The sequence below is a fragment of the Schistocerca nitens genome, chromosome 4, assembly GCF_023898315.1.
Source record: "Schistocerca nitens isolate TAMUIC-IGC-003100 chromosome 4, iqSchNite1.1, whole genome shotgun sequence".
In the NCBI taxonomy this organism is placed as follows: Eukaryota; Metazoa; Arthropoda; class Insecta; order Orthoptera; family Acrididae; genus Schistocerca; species Schistocerca nitens.
Window position 1 is genome coordinate 485,231,588 of NC_064617.1, and position 15,082 is coordinate 485,246,669.

A 15,082-nucleotide genomic window follows, 5' to 3' on the forward strand; every position below is an offset into this window, starting at 1 on the left:
CTCATTGGCTGAATTTTTAGATATAAATTAAGGGAGGGGGAAAAAAACAACTTAAACATTAGTGTCATGCAATATTTTGTGTAATGTAATATCTTGTACAGACATATTTTATTAACCTGACATGTTCCACATCATTATGAAGTGTCGTATTCATGATCTATAGAACAAGTATTAATCTAATCTAATCTTTGGCATTCAGGAAAACATATTTGTTCGGATGCAGACACTTACGAGCAATACGTTACCATTCTCACTTTAACCTTCACTGAACATAATTACCCCACCAGCCTAGTTCAAAAGCAGATTTACTGGGCCGTCATATCTGATCCTGGTACTGCTGACCCTCCAAAAAACAACCTCAGAGTACACCACTTGTCAATTAGTGTTACCACGGTCTTTAATGTATTGATCAGCTACTTCGACAAGGCCATGTCTTCCTAAAATCGTGCCCTGAAATGAGAGCTGTTTTGTCAGACATTTTGCTTACCACACTTGGAACAGCCTTACTTCAGTCTCCCAATCCCTGCAGTATCCTTGTCAGACACTGTGCTTCTTCTGCACCTGTCTCCCTACTCTATGGCTCCTACCCTTGTGTCACTGCCCCTGCCCATGCACCCTCCTACCACAACCTATAGCAGCCCTGTAACTGACAAAACATATACTATCAAAGGGAGAGCCACCTGTGAAATGACATGTCATATACCAGCTGTTTCGTAAAATGTGTCCAGCCAGTTACATCGGCATGATTAACGCCAAGTTATCTGTTAGGATGAATGGGCATAGGCAGAGAGTGTACACTGGCAACAGACAATATCCTGTTGCACAGCATGCTCTGCAACATGACAGTCATAACCTTGGTGCCTGTTTCACCACATGCACCATCTGGATTCTTCCCCCTCACACCAGTTTCTCAGAACTCCACAGGTGGGAACTAGCACAACAGCATGTCCTTGGTTGTTGCCACCCCCCTGGCCTTAATTTATGTTAATTTCTTCTGTCTCAGCATATCTTCACAGTAACTACTCCTTCCTTAACTACGTTTGTTTTCTACATCTTTCATTTTCTGACCTGTCTGTTTTTCGCTGTCCCCCTCCCGCCTCTATTACATACAGTGCAGTTTCCTTTTCACTCTTATTAACTTGTGCACTATGTTTTAGCAGTAATCTCTGTCTTGCATATTACCCTGTATTCCACCTTTAAGCTCTTAGGTTTTCAAATCTCATCCGGTACTGTCCCCAACATTCAGTCTTCATTTTCATCTCAGCTGGTAAGTCTGCCCTGAATCAGGGTTCTGGGTGACTTTTCCAAACTCTACCCCTTTTCCTAAACATCCCCAGTCCTTTTCCTTCATCCCTCTTTCTTCCCCTTCAACCCTTCTGCCAGGAGGAGGAGCTACTGGCTTCGAAAGCTTACATAAGTAAAACCTTTTTTTATATGTGTGTTCTCCTGCCGCTGCTTGATAAGTATTTATAATAATAATAACAACAACAACAACAACAATAACCCCGTGGAGACCCAGGAAAAGAATAGGCCTCCGGTATGTTATGCCAGTCGTAAAAGGCGACGAAAAGAACAAACCACTAATAGGGCTAACCCCCCTTTTAGTATGATTAGTTGGTTCAGGACAGAACTAAAGAAGCCTCGGACAAGTGCTGTCATGGTCGGGGACGACACTTGAACCCTATGCCCCCCCACAATGGTAAAGACACTGCTAGCCAACTGGAAAATGATTTAAATTCAAATAGAGGTGTTTTGCAGGATATGCTTCCTGCAACCACCCTAGAAGGAAAACAAAGACAGAGGATGAGATGGTCAGATGAAGTTAATCGACACCTCATGTTCTGTTATTACCAAGCAACAAACCTAGGAACCAACACAACTGGATACAGATCACAAGTATACACAACATTTATTACCAGATACCCAGAATTAAAATTTTTAACACAACGATGACTAGCTGATCAGATCCGTGTAATAATCAAAAATAACAGGATACCCCAATCAGAATTAGAAAACATCAAACAACAAGTACAACAAATACTGGAACAAAATAATGTGCAATCAGAAGAAGAAGAAAATACAGTAATGGACTCAAACATCCCAGAGCAAACAAACAAAGAACAACACGCATCAATTAAACAATCAGAGGAAAACGAAATCTTAAGACAGCCACCAGAACAAGCACAAATAGAACACGAAGTGACACACATGTTAGATATAGAAGAAAAATTTCAGCTGACATATATAGAATACAAAGACACAAATGCAGACATTAGACCATTCTTGCATAGACCACCAAATAACCCACAAGTTGAAACAACAATAAAAACTGTCAACACATTCATACACAACAAAATTAATGAAAACACAACTATGGAAGAGTTACAACTACTGGTTTATATAGGAGCACTCACTACACTAAATATACACACTAGGCAGAGATCAGAACCAACCAACACACAGAAGAAACCCACAAAACCAGCATGGCAACACAGGCTACAGATCAGAATAGAAAAACTGAGGAAGGACATCGGACAGCTAACACAATTTATAAGAAATGAAATGTCAGAAAAAAAACGAAAAAGGTTAGGTAAAATCTCACAACAAGAAGCGATGGAGCGATTAGATGAAAAGAAGCAGAAATTACAAGCATTGGCCAAACGACTTACAAGATACAAAAAAAGTGAAAATAGAAGGAAACAAAACCAAACATTCAACACAAACCAAAATAAATTTTACCAGACAATAGATAACACACACATTAAAATAGACAATCCACCAGACATAACAGACATGGAACACTTCTGGAGCAACATATGGTCAAACCCGGTACAACATAACAGGCATGCACGGTGGATACAAGCAGAAACAGACACATACAAGATGATACCACAAATGCCTGAAGTGATAATTTTGCAACATGAAGTCACCCAAGCAATTAATTCTACTCATAATTGGAATGCCCCTGGAAAAGATAAAATAGCAAATTTATGGCTAAAGTAGTTCACCTCAACACATTCACATCTAACTAAATTATTTAATTAACATATCTAAAAACAAAGATGATGTGACTTACCGAACGAAAGTGCTGGCAGGTCGATAGACACACAAACAAACACAAACATACACACAAAATTCAAGCTTTCGCAACAAACTGTTGCCTCATCAGGAAAGAGGGAAGGAGAGGGAAAGACGAAAGGATGTGGGTTTTAAGGGAGAGGGTAAGGAGTCATTCCAATCCCGGGAGCGGAAAGACTTACCTTAGGGGGAAAAAAGGACAGGTATACACTCGCGCACACACACACATATCCATCCGTATGTGTGGATGGATACGTGTGTGTGTGTGTGTGTGTGTGTGTGTGTGTGTGTGTGCGCGAGTGTATACCCGTCCTTTTTTCCCCCTAAGGTAAGTCTTTCCGCTCCCGGGATTGGAATGACTCCTTACCCTCTCCCTTAAAACCCACATCCTTTCGTCTTTCCCTCTCCTTCCCTCTTTCCTGATGAGGCAACAGTTTGTTGCGAAAGCTTGAATTTTGTGTGTATGTTTGTGTTTGTTTGTGTGTCTATCGACCTGCCAGCACTTTCATTCGGTAAGTCACATCATCTTCGTTTTTAGATATATTTTTCCCACGTGGAATGTTTCCCTCTATTATATTCATATCATTAAATTATTTAACAGTTACATTGCAGACCCATACATATTCCCTGATACACTTACACATGGAATAACTTATCTGAAACCTAAAGATCAAGCAGACACAGCAAACCCAGCTAAATATCGCCCCATAACATGCCTACCAACAATATACAAAATATTAACTTCAGTCATTACACAGAAATTAATGACACATACAACACAGAACAAAATTATAAATGAAGAACAAAAATGCTGTTGCAAAGGAGCACGAGGATGTAAAGAGCAACTGATAATAGATGCAGAGGTGACATATCAAGCTAAAACTAAACAAAGATCGCTACACTACGCATACATTGATTACCAAAAAGCTTTTGATAGCGTACCCCACTCATGGTTACTATAGATATTGGAAATATACAAAGTAGATCCTAAATTGATACAGTTCCTAAATATAGTAATGAAAAATTGGAAAACCACACTTAATATCCAAACAAATTCAAATAATATCACATCCCAACCAATACAGATTAAGCGTGGAATATACCAAGGAGACTCATTAAGTCCTTTCTGGTTCTGCCTTGCTCTGAACCCACTATCCAACATGCTAAATAATACAAATTATGGATACAATATTACTGGAACATACCCACACAAAATCACACATTTGCTATACATGGATGATCTAAAACTACTGGCAGCAACAAATCAACAACTCAACCAATTACAAAAGATAACAGAAGTATTCAGCAATGATATAAATATGGCTTTTGGAACAGACAAATGTAAGAAAAATAGCATAGTCAAGGGAAAACACACTAAACAAGAAGATTACATATTGGATAACCACAGTGACTCCATAGAAGCGATGGAAAAAACAGATGCCTATAAATACCTAGGATACCGACAAAAAATAGGAATAGATAATACAAATATTAAAGAACTAAAAGAAAAATATAGACAAAGACTAACAAAAATACTGAAAACAGAATTGACAGCAAGAAACAAGACAAAAGCTATAAATACTTATGCTATACCAATATTGACCCACTCATTTGGAGTAGTGAAATGGAGTAACACAGACCTAGAAGCACTCAATACACTTACACGTTCACAATGCCACAAATATAGAATACATCACATACATTCAGCAACAGAAAGATTCACATTAAGCAGAAAGGAAGGAGGAAGGGGATTTATCGATATAAAAAACCTACATTATAGACATAATAGAGGGAAACATTCCACGTGGGAAAAATATATCTAAAAACACAGATGATGTGACTTACCGAACGAAAGTGCTGGCAGGTCGATAGACAAACAAACAAACAAACACAAACATACACACAAAATTCAAGCTTTCGCAACAAACTGTTGCCTCATCAGGAAAGAGGGAAGGAGAGGGAAAGACGAAAGGATGTGGGTTTTAAGGGAGAGGGTAAGGAGTTTTAATATCTTTTTGTGTGGGATCTAAAATTTAAAAACCTCTCTCACACCGGCCTGATTTAGCTTCACTGATCAGGATAGTAAAAACATGCGTATATTAAGGGAATTTTCATTGACAAAGCAGGCTTATCACATTCACACAGTTCAATACTGTTCTATCCTGATTAAATTAAGCTTAACTTAAATTCCATAAGGCAGTGAAGCAATTTCGAAGTCTCGGTGCAACGAAAATTGTCAGTCGATCTCCTGGAAACATTTGTAATTTGAAGTAACTGGATATCTTGAGCATACAAAACGGCAGGTTCGTCCAGTGTAAATCAGACGTTCCCCCCTGATCCCGTGCAACACAGCGTAGTAAGCAGACACTGTCAAAAATAATAATCCGTTAAATAATAGGCGAACACACTTACTTTAGTTTTAGTTCATGTATCAAATTCCTTCTCATACAGAATCTCATCAAGATGGCGACTAGCTCAACAATACATACATATACATCCTTCTTTCACGACTAATCGGCAAGAAGTCCCCTTTCTTTTCATAAGAGAAAACATAGATAGCAGAGAAGCTATTCCATGGAGTAAATGGACGCTCCAAGGAATAATTGGGCTTGAAACTACTTTGCATTGGTAATCGGTAAGATAAGAACAGATATTTCGAGATATGTACTGAGTTATATAATTTATAAAATTTCTGAAAATATCGCGGAGAGACCGCTGCAAGAGACATTACACTGTGCTATATTATTATTTTCATGATTTAAATATGTTTTTAGGGTAATTTACATCATTGTCACATTAGATTGTACATGTTCTCACAAATTGTGATCAACTTTCCTACTATTTGGCAGTTGTACACTAACCAGTGTATTTTGTTAAGGTATGTATTTTGTGATAGAACTTGCATATTAACAATTCAAGTTTTGTACTTCTTAGATATAATTTTCTATGTTACAGATCTGAAGATGGCTTGTAGGTAAGCCAAAACTAGTAATCAATAAAATCAAATTTGCAATCTTGACTACTGGGGTTTTTCTAAATCCACAGCTTTAACACAACAGATCACTTATCTCCAAATTTGACCATGCCAGACAAAAAGTTCAATTGCGCATGTTTCAAGCCTTATGTATCAAACATGTTTCCAGAATATTCTTTAATCGAATCTCGACCTATCTCCTATCTGCAATGGAGTATCTGTCCTGCTATAAGAATGTATCGAAACACATGTATTTTCAGCAGGTATTGTTGGAAAAAGTCTGAATTAGAATGATATAAAGTCTGCAAATGACATACCCTAAATTTCGCACTACTTTGTAGCCCGTAAATCTTGTTTTTCCCATAGAAAGAAATGTAAGGCACTGCGTAATAGAATCTGTGTTGCTAATTTCCAGTATAATAAAATCATACATTACAATAAAATGGAACATGATATAAAGTATCTATGTAAACCAATTAACAGCAGAATCAAGTTTAACCAAAGTTAGGGTAAGATGAAATAGCTTAACATTGAAGAAACAAGACATATTTGCTTTGCGTACCCAGTATTATTGGTTAATAGAGAGCTATTTTAAGTCTTAAAGTAAATATTACAAAGTGAACCTCCTGCATCAGATGTATTTTTTCTCATGGTACGGCATTCCAGTTTGCATTCAATCCCCTTAGTCTTTCAGGGATTCTCCGTGATAGAGCAAATTATACAACTGCTTAACTTGGTTCTTACCTAGACCATACAGACAAACAAATGCTGTCTTACTAATTTCTGCCTTTGTATTGTCACTGTTAATGACATTTCCTTAAGATTTCACTCTCTGACCTTGATCATCTTAATTTTATTTGTTCGAGATCTGTTAGTCTTTGTAAGTGAATAATTTAGTGTCTCAAATGTGTGTTAGTATTCCCTTACACCATTTTAGTATATAAAAAAAAATGATGGTCGTAACCACTGATGAATTGTATGCCAGTGTAGGGTGCAATCCTTTCTTAACAGCGAGTTTAGTACTAGCCCGAATGATTATCCTATCTTATGGCTTGGTACAGTCTTTCCAACCTAGTTGACATGGTGTATATCTTTAATTTATTGTTCTTGATAATGTTTCTGCAATAATCACTTTCATTACGCTTATAATTTACTGCTAATGAAACAATCTTTTCCTGTAAATTTTGTATTACATCCAATTTATCCTCCATTTTCCTGGAACTCACTTTATTGACCATTGTGTGCACGCCCTTTGGTTACTTTAATGCAGAAAAGAGGCCAGTCGCTGACTTATACCATTTGTGAAATCACCGGGTTTCCTGCAGTAGTCTGCTCTACATTTCAGATAAACAGATTTGTTCCATTCCTGCTTAGAAATGTGCACATATTGTGAAAGAAAGCTATGATGCTCTTGATTAATTTTGCCAATTTTCTTGAATTATCCCGTTTCTGCTGTGACCTGTTCAATTTAAGTGAGGGCATTCTCTTTATTTTAGGTTCTGGCTAGTGTGGTAAAATTTTGCTTAGTGTCAAGAATCCACCCTATGCTTTTATGAAGGTGTTAATGTGTTGCAGAATGGCTGACCTTTACTCCAGTGATCACTCAGCCACATTTTTGTGTCAAATTGGCCACATTTTTCTGTCAAACTGTATTATATCATGTCATGGAATATTGTAAGTTTTAGGACTGACATTAAAAATGATTTCAGTTGTGTGTGAGTGAGTGAGTGAGTGAGTGAGTGTGAGAGAGAGAGAGAGAGAGAGAGAGAGAGAGAGAGAGAGAGAGAGAGATTAACAACTATGGTACATTTTTAATCACACTTGTTTCATCAGAAATTCTAGTATGGGTGTTAAAAACCTAACTGTCTTGTTTCCACATCATCAGCGTCAATTTGCCCTGCTTGAATTGGCAGCTCAATGATTCATGTTATGTGGCACTGGTATCACCTGCAAAAACAGTCTGCAGCACAGCCAGGGGTACTTCAAGGGCACTGTTCTACAACAATCTGTTGATAAAAAGTCTTGAGGAATCTTTCCTAGGCACCAAAAATCCTGTTTTATTGTGCGTGTTGTAATGGTCACATACAAATGGTCCTACGAATGCAACTAAAATCAGCTATTTAGCATTTTACTTGATGAGACAAATTAAGGAAGATGTTACAAACTTCAGTGGAATTGTGAAGAAACTTCTGTAGCTGTTACTTGAGTTTTGATTGCTAAGCTGGCAATGGGGTGACAATAATTTGTTTGCTGTAGTTACAGTGCCTGAAACTTTTTGCTTATAAGAACTCCTCCATGCTCTCCACCAAATGACGAACACAATATTTTTTGTGGATTATAGCACTTCACTTTAATAAATTCAAAAGTACAAATGTCAAACTCTTGCAGATTGGAATAAAACTGCACTAAAAATCAACTAACTTGTTGGGTTCATTGCTGCACAATAAATAAAGTTTTAGAGGACAGGTTCATGGCTGTGGGCAATCTAGAGGAATCCTTTGTAACAACCTGGAACCCCAAACCCCTCTTCTGCTTCAGATTCATTGATGACACCTCTATGCTTTGTACCAAGGGTGGGGGCACCCTAATCCGCATTCTTCCAGAACCTCAGGACCTTCTCCTCATTCACTTCATCTGGTCCTCCACAGCCCAACAAGTTTCCACCTCGGCAATGGATACATCAGTGCCTCCATCTGCATCAAATCTACCAACCACCATCAATACCTCCACTTAGACAGCTGCCACTCATTCCACACTGAGAAGTCCTTTTCACACAGCCTAGCCATCCATGGTCATTGCATCTTTAGTGACAAGCTGTCCATCTTCAAATATGCAGAGAGGTCTCACTGATACCTTTACAGACCCAAATTACCCTTGCAACCTTTTCTGGAACCAGATACCCTGTGCCTTGTCACTCCAGTCTCACATCATCCACTCACATACCCACTATCCAGCCACAAAGGGGAGCACCTTTGTCTTGTCTCAGTGCCACCCAGGACTGGAGAAACTGAATCACATTCTCTGCCAGAGTTTCAACTACCTCTTGCTGTGCCCTGAAATGAGAAATATCCTCCTCATTATGCTCCCCACATGTCCCACAATGGTATTCTGCTCTCCATCCAGTGTATGCAGTATCGTTGTCTATCCATGCTCTACCCCTTTGCTCCTCACTCATATTCCTGCAATAGATGTAGATGCCAGACCTGTCACATACATACTACCAGCTACACCAGTCCTGCAACAAGCACCTCCTACCCTGTCAAAGGCAGGGCTACCTGTGAAAGCAAACATGTGATTCTACAAACTAAGCTACAACAAATGTGCTGCTTTCTACATGGGCATAACATCTAACAAACTGTAGCCGTGAGACACTTGGACTATCTACTTGCGGCGTATGTTGCCCAACATGTGTCATACTGGTTGCTGTTTCTCTGCCTATGCCATCTGGATTCTTCCCACCAACACTAACCAGATGAAATTACCGTCTGCAGCCACGTCAACTATGTTAGTGCTATTCACTCACTCTCCAGGTTAGAGTAGTTTCACCTACAGTCTTTTTCAGCCTTTTCATTGTACATGAACCGTGACTGGGGTTGCCAACTTTTATGAGAGAAAAATAATGTATCTTATTTCAAGAAGAAGTGAAATATATTAGTTTGCTCGGGGAAACATTTTTTTGCGTGTTTCACATTAAGGAAATCTCAGCAGGCCATTACTGGTTACTGCACAAGCTGTGAGATGTGCTGAGGGCCACTTCATATGAGTGGTAGGTTACTACTTATTTTACTGCCCCTTCCTCCTCCTCCTCCTCTTCCTCCTCCTCCTCCTCATCCCCTCTTCACCCCCTCGTTCACCCTCTTCCTCCCCCTTTCACCCCCTCGTTCACCCTCTTCCTCCCCCTTTCACCCCCTCGTTCACCCTCTTCCTCCCCCTTTCACCCCCTCGTTCACCCTCTTCCTCCCCCTTTCACCCCCTCGTTCACCCTCTTCCTCCCCCTTTCACCCCCTCGTTCACCCTCTTCCTCCCCCTTTCACCCCCTCGTTCACCCTCTTCCTCCCCCTTTCACCCTCCTCCTCTCTCCCTCCTCTTTCCCCAAACTGTAGCCAGTGGTTATAGTTACCCACTGTCATCCAGTGTCATTTGCAAGTTTTTCCATCAGAATGGCTGTAGTGCTGCCTGGAGTCACAAGATTTGCCTGGTGTGAAACCGGACATTAGCTGTGTGCCAAACAACTAGTAAACTTCCAACTCTATTCAAAGACTCGTTACTGTGACAGAAGTGCACTACCATATTGGACTCACCTTCTGTGATGAAATTCTGTAGATTTAATACAGGGTGTTTCAAAAATGACCGGTATATTTGAAACGGCAATAAAAACTAAACGAGCAGCGATAGAAATACACTGTTTGTTGCAATATGCTTGGGACAACAGTACATTTTCAGGCAGACAAACTGTCGAAATTACAGTAGTTACAATTTTCAACAACAGATGGTGCTGCGGTCTGGGAAACTCTATAGTACGATATTTTCCACATATCCACCATGCGTAGCAATAATATGGCGTAGTCTCTGAATGAAATTACCCGAAACCTTTGACAACGTGTCTGGCGGAATGGCTTCACATGCAGATGAGATGTACTGCTTCAGCTGTTCAATTGTTTCTGGATTCTGGCGGTACACCTGGTCTTTCAAGTGTCCCCACAGAAAGAAGTCACAGGGGTTCATGTCTGGCGAATAGGGAGGCCAATCCACGCCGCCTGCTGTATGTTTCGGATAGCCCAAAGCAATCACACGATCATCGAAATATTCATTCAGGAAATTAAAGACGTCGGCCGTGCGATGTGGCCAGGCACCATCTTGCATAAACCACGAGGTGTTCGCAGTGTCGTCTAAGGCAGTTTGTACCGCCACAAATTCACGAAGAATGTCCAGATAGCGTGATGCAGTAATCGTTTCGGATCTGAAAAATGGGCCAATGATTCCTTTGGAAGAAATGGCGGCCCAGACCAGTACTTTTTGAGGATGCAGGGACAATGGGACTGCAACATGGGGCTTTTCGGTTCCCCATATGCGCCAGTTCTGTTTATTGACGACGCCGTCCAGGTAAAAATAAGCTTCGTCAGTAAACCAAATGCTGCCAACATGCATATCGCCGTCATCAATCCTGTGCACTATATCGTTAGCGAATGTCTCTCGTGCAGCAATGGTAGCGGCGCTGAGGGATTGCCGCGTTTGAATTTTGTATGGATAGAGGTGTAAACTCTGGCGCATGAGACGATACGTGGACATTGGCGTCATTTGGACCGCAGCTGCAACACGGCTAACGGAAACCCGAGGCCGCTGTTGGATCACCTGCTGCACTAGCTGCGCGTTGCCCTCTGTGGTTGCCGTACGCGGTCGCCCTACCTTTCCAGCACGTTCATCCGTCACGTTCCCAGTCCGTTGAAATTTTTTAAACAGATCCTTTATTGTATCGCTTTTCGGTCCTTTGGTTACATTAAACCTCCGTTGAAAACTTCGTCTTGTTGCAACAACACTGTGTTCTAGGCGGTGGAATTCCAACACCAGAAAAATCCTCTGTTCTAAGGAATAAACCATGTTGTCTACAGCACACTTGCACGTTGTGAACAGCACACGCTTACAGCAGAAAGACGACGTACAGAATGGCGCACCCACAGACTGCGTTGTCTTCTATATCTTTCGCATCACTTGCAGCGCCATCTGTTGTTGAAAATTGTAACTACTGTAATTTCGAAAGTTTGTCGGCCTGAGAATGTACTGTTGTCCCAAGCATATTGCAACAAACAGTGTATTTCTATCGCTGCTCGTTTAGTTTTTATTGCCGTTTCAAATATACCGGTCATTTTTGAAACACCCTGTACATTCATTATGCAAAAACGTAATAAGAGAAAGTTATTTGTGCCAGGTGCAAGTTGCTAGTGGGCAGCTATCTTTACTTCGTTGCTGTGCTGGTTTTTGTGCATTTGTATGTTGCACCTAGTGAACATGCAGCACAAGGTTTACAATAAGTTCACTAACTTGGATTATTGCTACCACTTGCACTCTTTTTTAATGTAGATTTTACAGTTTTTCCTTAGAGACAATTGCGTATTGTTTCCCATTTTGGATTCCCCATTGGTTAATATTACATACCATCTTTATAAAACATTTGATTGTGTACACTTGAACAAGCGAGTAATGAACTGTAGTCTGACAACAATCTGTTGGATGGCATCTGGCACATGCTAATACAGCATTCCCACAGTGGCTGTCACTTCCCCATTGGTTAAGACTCCGACAGGCAGCAGACTGCCTACATGTACAGCATACATTATTGCTCACAGTCAAATAGCAGTGGGTACAGTTCAGCATTATAGCTGTTAAACACTATTCTAACACAGCAAATGAAGTTATAGGTAGTGGGGAGTGGACATGGTAATTACAATGATAAATAATCACTTGCACTCCCGTCACTTACTGTGAATACTTTTATTCTCGCACCGTATATACAAAACATGTAACATAGAGCATGTACTACAGAGAACTGATCTGGCAAAGATAGAGCTGTTCTTGCTGTGGTAGGGTGGAGGGTTAGAGCCAGTGGTTTTACATCCCCACAAAGTGATATGTTTTGGTGGAATGTGGACAGTTTGCTGTGATTGAGAGAAATTTGTTCCAAGTTGTGAACTTTCAGTTAACAATTGTAATCAGGCTATAATTAAGTAGTCTTAATAATCAGTAATTTTGAAATTTGTTTTGTGAACAGAGTAATTGGGTTTGACATCATTAATTTATATTTGTTCTTACAGTTGTGACAGTGAATATATGTTTTTCATTACATTCTTTAGTCCAGAAGTGCATACATTAAAACAAATGGACCATCAGCTACTTTTATTGAGTTCAATACTTTGCTTCTCAACAGGTTCAAGCTGGACAGACTCCAACAATAGAAGTTTTGAAGCTAATGGAAGCATTCAGTGATGAAGACAATTACACTGTATGGTCTAGCATCAGCAATTGCTTAAGCAAATTGTCAATCCTACTTTCTCACACAGATTATGAAGATCTTTTCAAGGCATATGGACGCAAGTTAATGGCCAGGGTTGGTCAGAGGCTTGGTTGGGATCCTAAAGAAAATGAAAGTAAGTAAAAAAATAATAATTTTATTATTGGCTTATATTGCTGTTATTCACTTTGTGAGGGTGCTTAACTAGATGCTATGCCTCATTTATATTCAGTACAGAAATTCTGAGAAATATTGCTAAGTGTTGTTATTTTTATATTGTTTGTTCGTTCACAGTATGACCGTATCGACAATCAAAACATAAGAGACTTAGGATACGTTATAGTTGCTTTTCTAAACAATGTTATCATCATAGAGATAAGATTCTGATCTCATTCTACTTAAAATCATGTTCTTATGTGAAACAAATGGCTTAGGGGGCAAGTGCCAGGCTACAAATCCAAAGCTTCTGGGTTTGATTCCAGTCAGTTAAAGGATTTTTTGCCACTTTAACACTTTCTCAACCTCTGATAGTGACTTGTTAATATGTGAAATGTTAAATTGCACTGTGGTTTGGAGTCGATATTAAACTGTTGCTCCGTCTATAAGTGGTTGTTTCAGCTAGTTCAAAAGTCAGTGTAAAACATCCAATAGGACCATGTCCAGTAAACCCACTATGGTGGTCAAACTAACCTTTGGCTTCCTGATCACTTTAAGTGGTTTTGTTTCCCAAGTTAGGTTTCCATGGTTGCACAATGAATGTTTTGCATGACATCCACTGCATATTGAAACATTACTGCCTCATATGGTGTGACCAGTCTAATTATAGGGGCTGTCAAACTAAAATATAGTTATTCATTTCCCCAACTCAAAGCAGTTGTGTGCATCACGATTAGCCAAATGGTTATGGGTCGAACCAGACAGTTGCAAAGTAATTACATGATGAGTATGTTGTAGGTAGTTCACCTAATTCTTTGCAAATGAAGTAATCATAAGAGAGCTGTGGAAAGGGCATCAGAAAAATCATTGTATGGGATTACATTTCTTCATTGCACAGCACACACTCAACTATCCAGCTTGTGACTATCCGACTTCCATATCATTTGGCCTACTTAATCCAGCCTACTTCATTAAGACCATAATAATACTTCTCCATGATAAAATAAGGATTAATTTATTGAACATAGCAGCCCTTTCCAAAGCTTTAGCAGGCAGCTGCAGGCTACAATGCTGTACGGCCTTTCAATATGTTTTATGCATATTTTGTGCTTGTAGCATATCTGGAGGCACAATTCTACAATACGTACTGCATTGTTAATATTGAGTAAATTAACAGGACCACAAACCAGAAACTATAATCGACATATGTAGAGAGCAGCTCTGTGTCTTTGTTACTTCAGTTCCACATCAGACATTTAAAGTATAAGTGTTATTTTGTGCAGTCCTTTGCGTTATAACCACACTGATAATCCAAAACATTAGGGCCACTGCTCACCGCAACGGATGCCGCCTGGTGGCTTTGCAACCATGTGACATGGTAACAAAGTATTAAAGTGGAGTAGACGTGGATGGGGTTCATCTTAGTGAAGATATGGGCTGCAAATGGGGAAAATCCAAAGTGGCTTTGACAAAGGGCAGATTTTTATTACGCAGAGCTTGTGAACGAGTATCTTGAAAATGGTGAAAGTGGTCAAATGTTAATGTGCTACTGTCCTGAGCATCTACGGATAGAGGGAGGAGGACAGTGAAATTACCACTAGGCACAAAGAACATGTCGTTCGGAGATTTGTCTGTTCTGTAAAGTAGGATAGATGATGGTCTGTAGCACCTCTGCCAAAAGATCACAGTGTTGGTGCATGCACCAGTGTTTCAGAGCACACCGATTATTGTACATTGTTGAACATGGAGCTCTGCAGCATACCACTCTTATGTGTTCTTTTGTTGACCCAATGACATCATCAGTTAAAATAACATTAGGCATGGGACCATTGGGATTCGATCTTCAATAAATGGAAACATGTTGGCTC

General features: G+C 39.8%; 1 protein-coding gene across 4 annotated transcripts in view; it reads left to right on the top strand.

Moving 5' to 3' along the window:
- Positions 1–15,082, top strand: part of LOC126251358 (puromycin-sensitive aminopeptidase) — a 142,136-nt gene that overhangs the window by 85,380 nt on the left and 41,674 nt on the right. For all 4 annotated transcript variants that reach the window (XM_049951736.1, XM_049951734.1, XM_049951737.1 and 1 more), the window contains exon 10: positions 12,975–13,194. In XM_049951736.1, the coding sequence (XP_049807693.1) occupies positions 12,975–13,194 (220 nt within the window). The remainder of the gene's footprint in view (positions 1–12,974; positions 13,195–15,082) is intronic.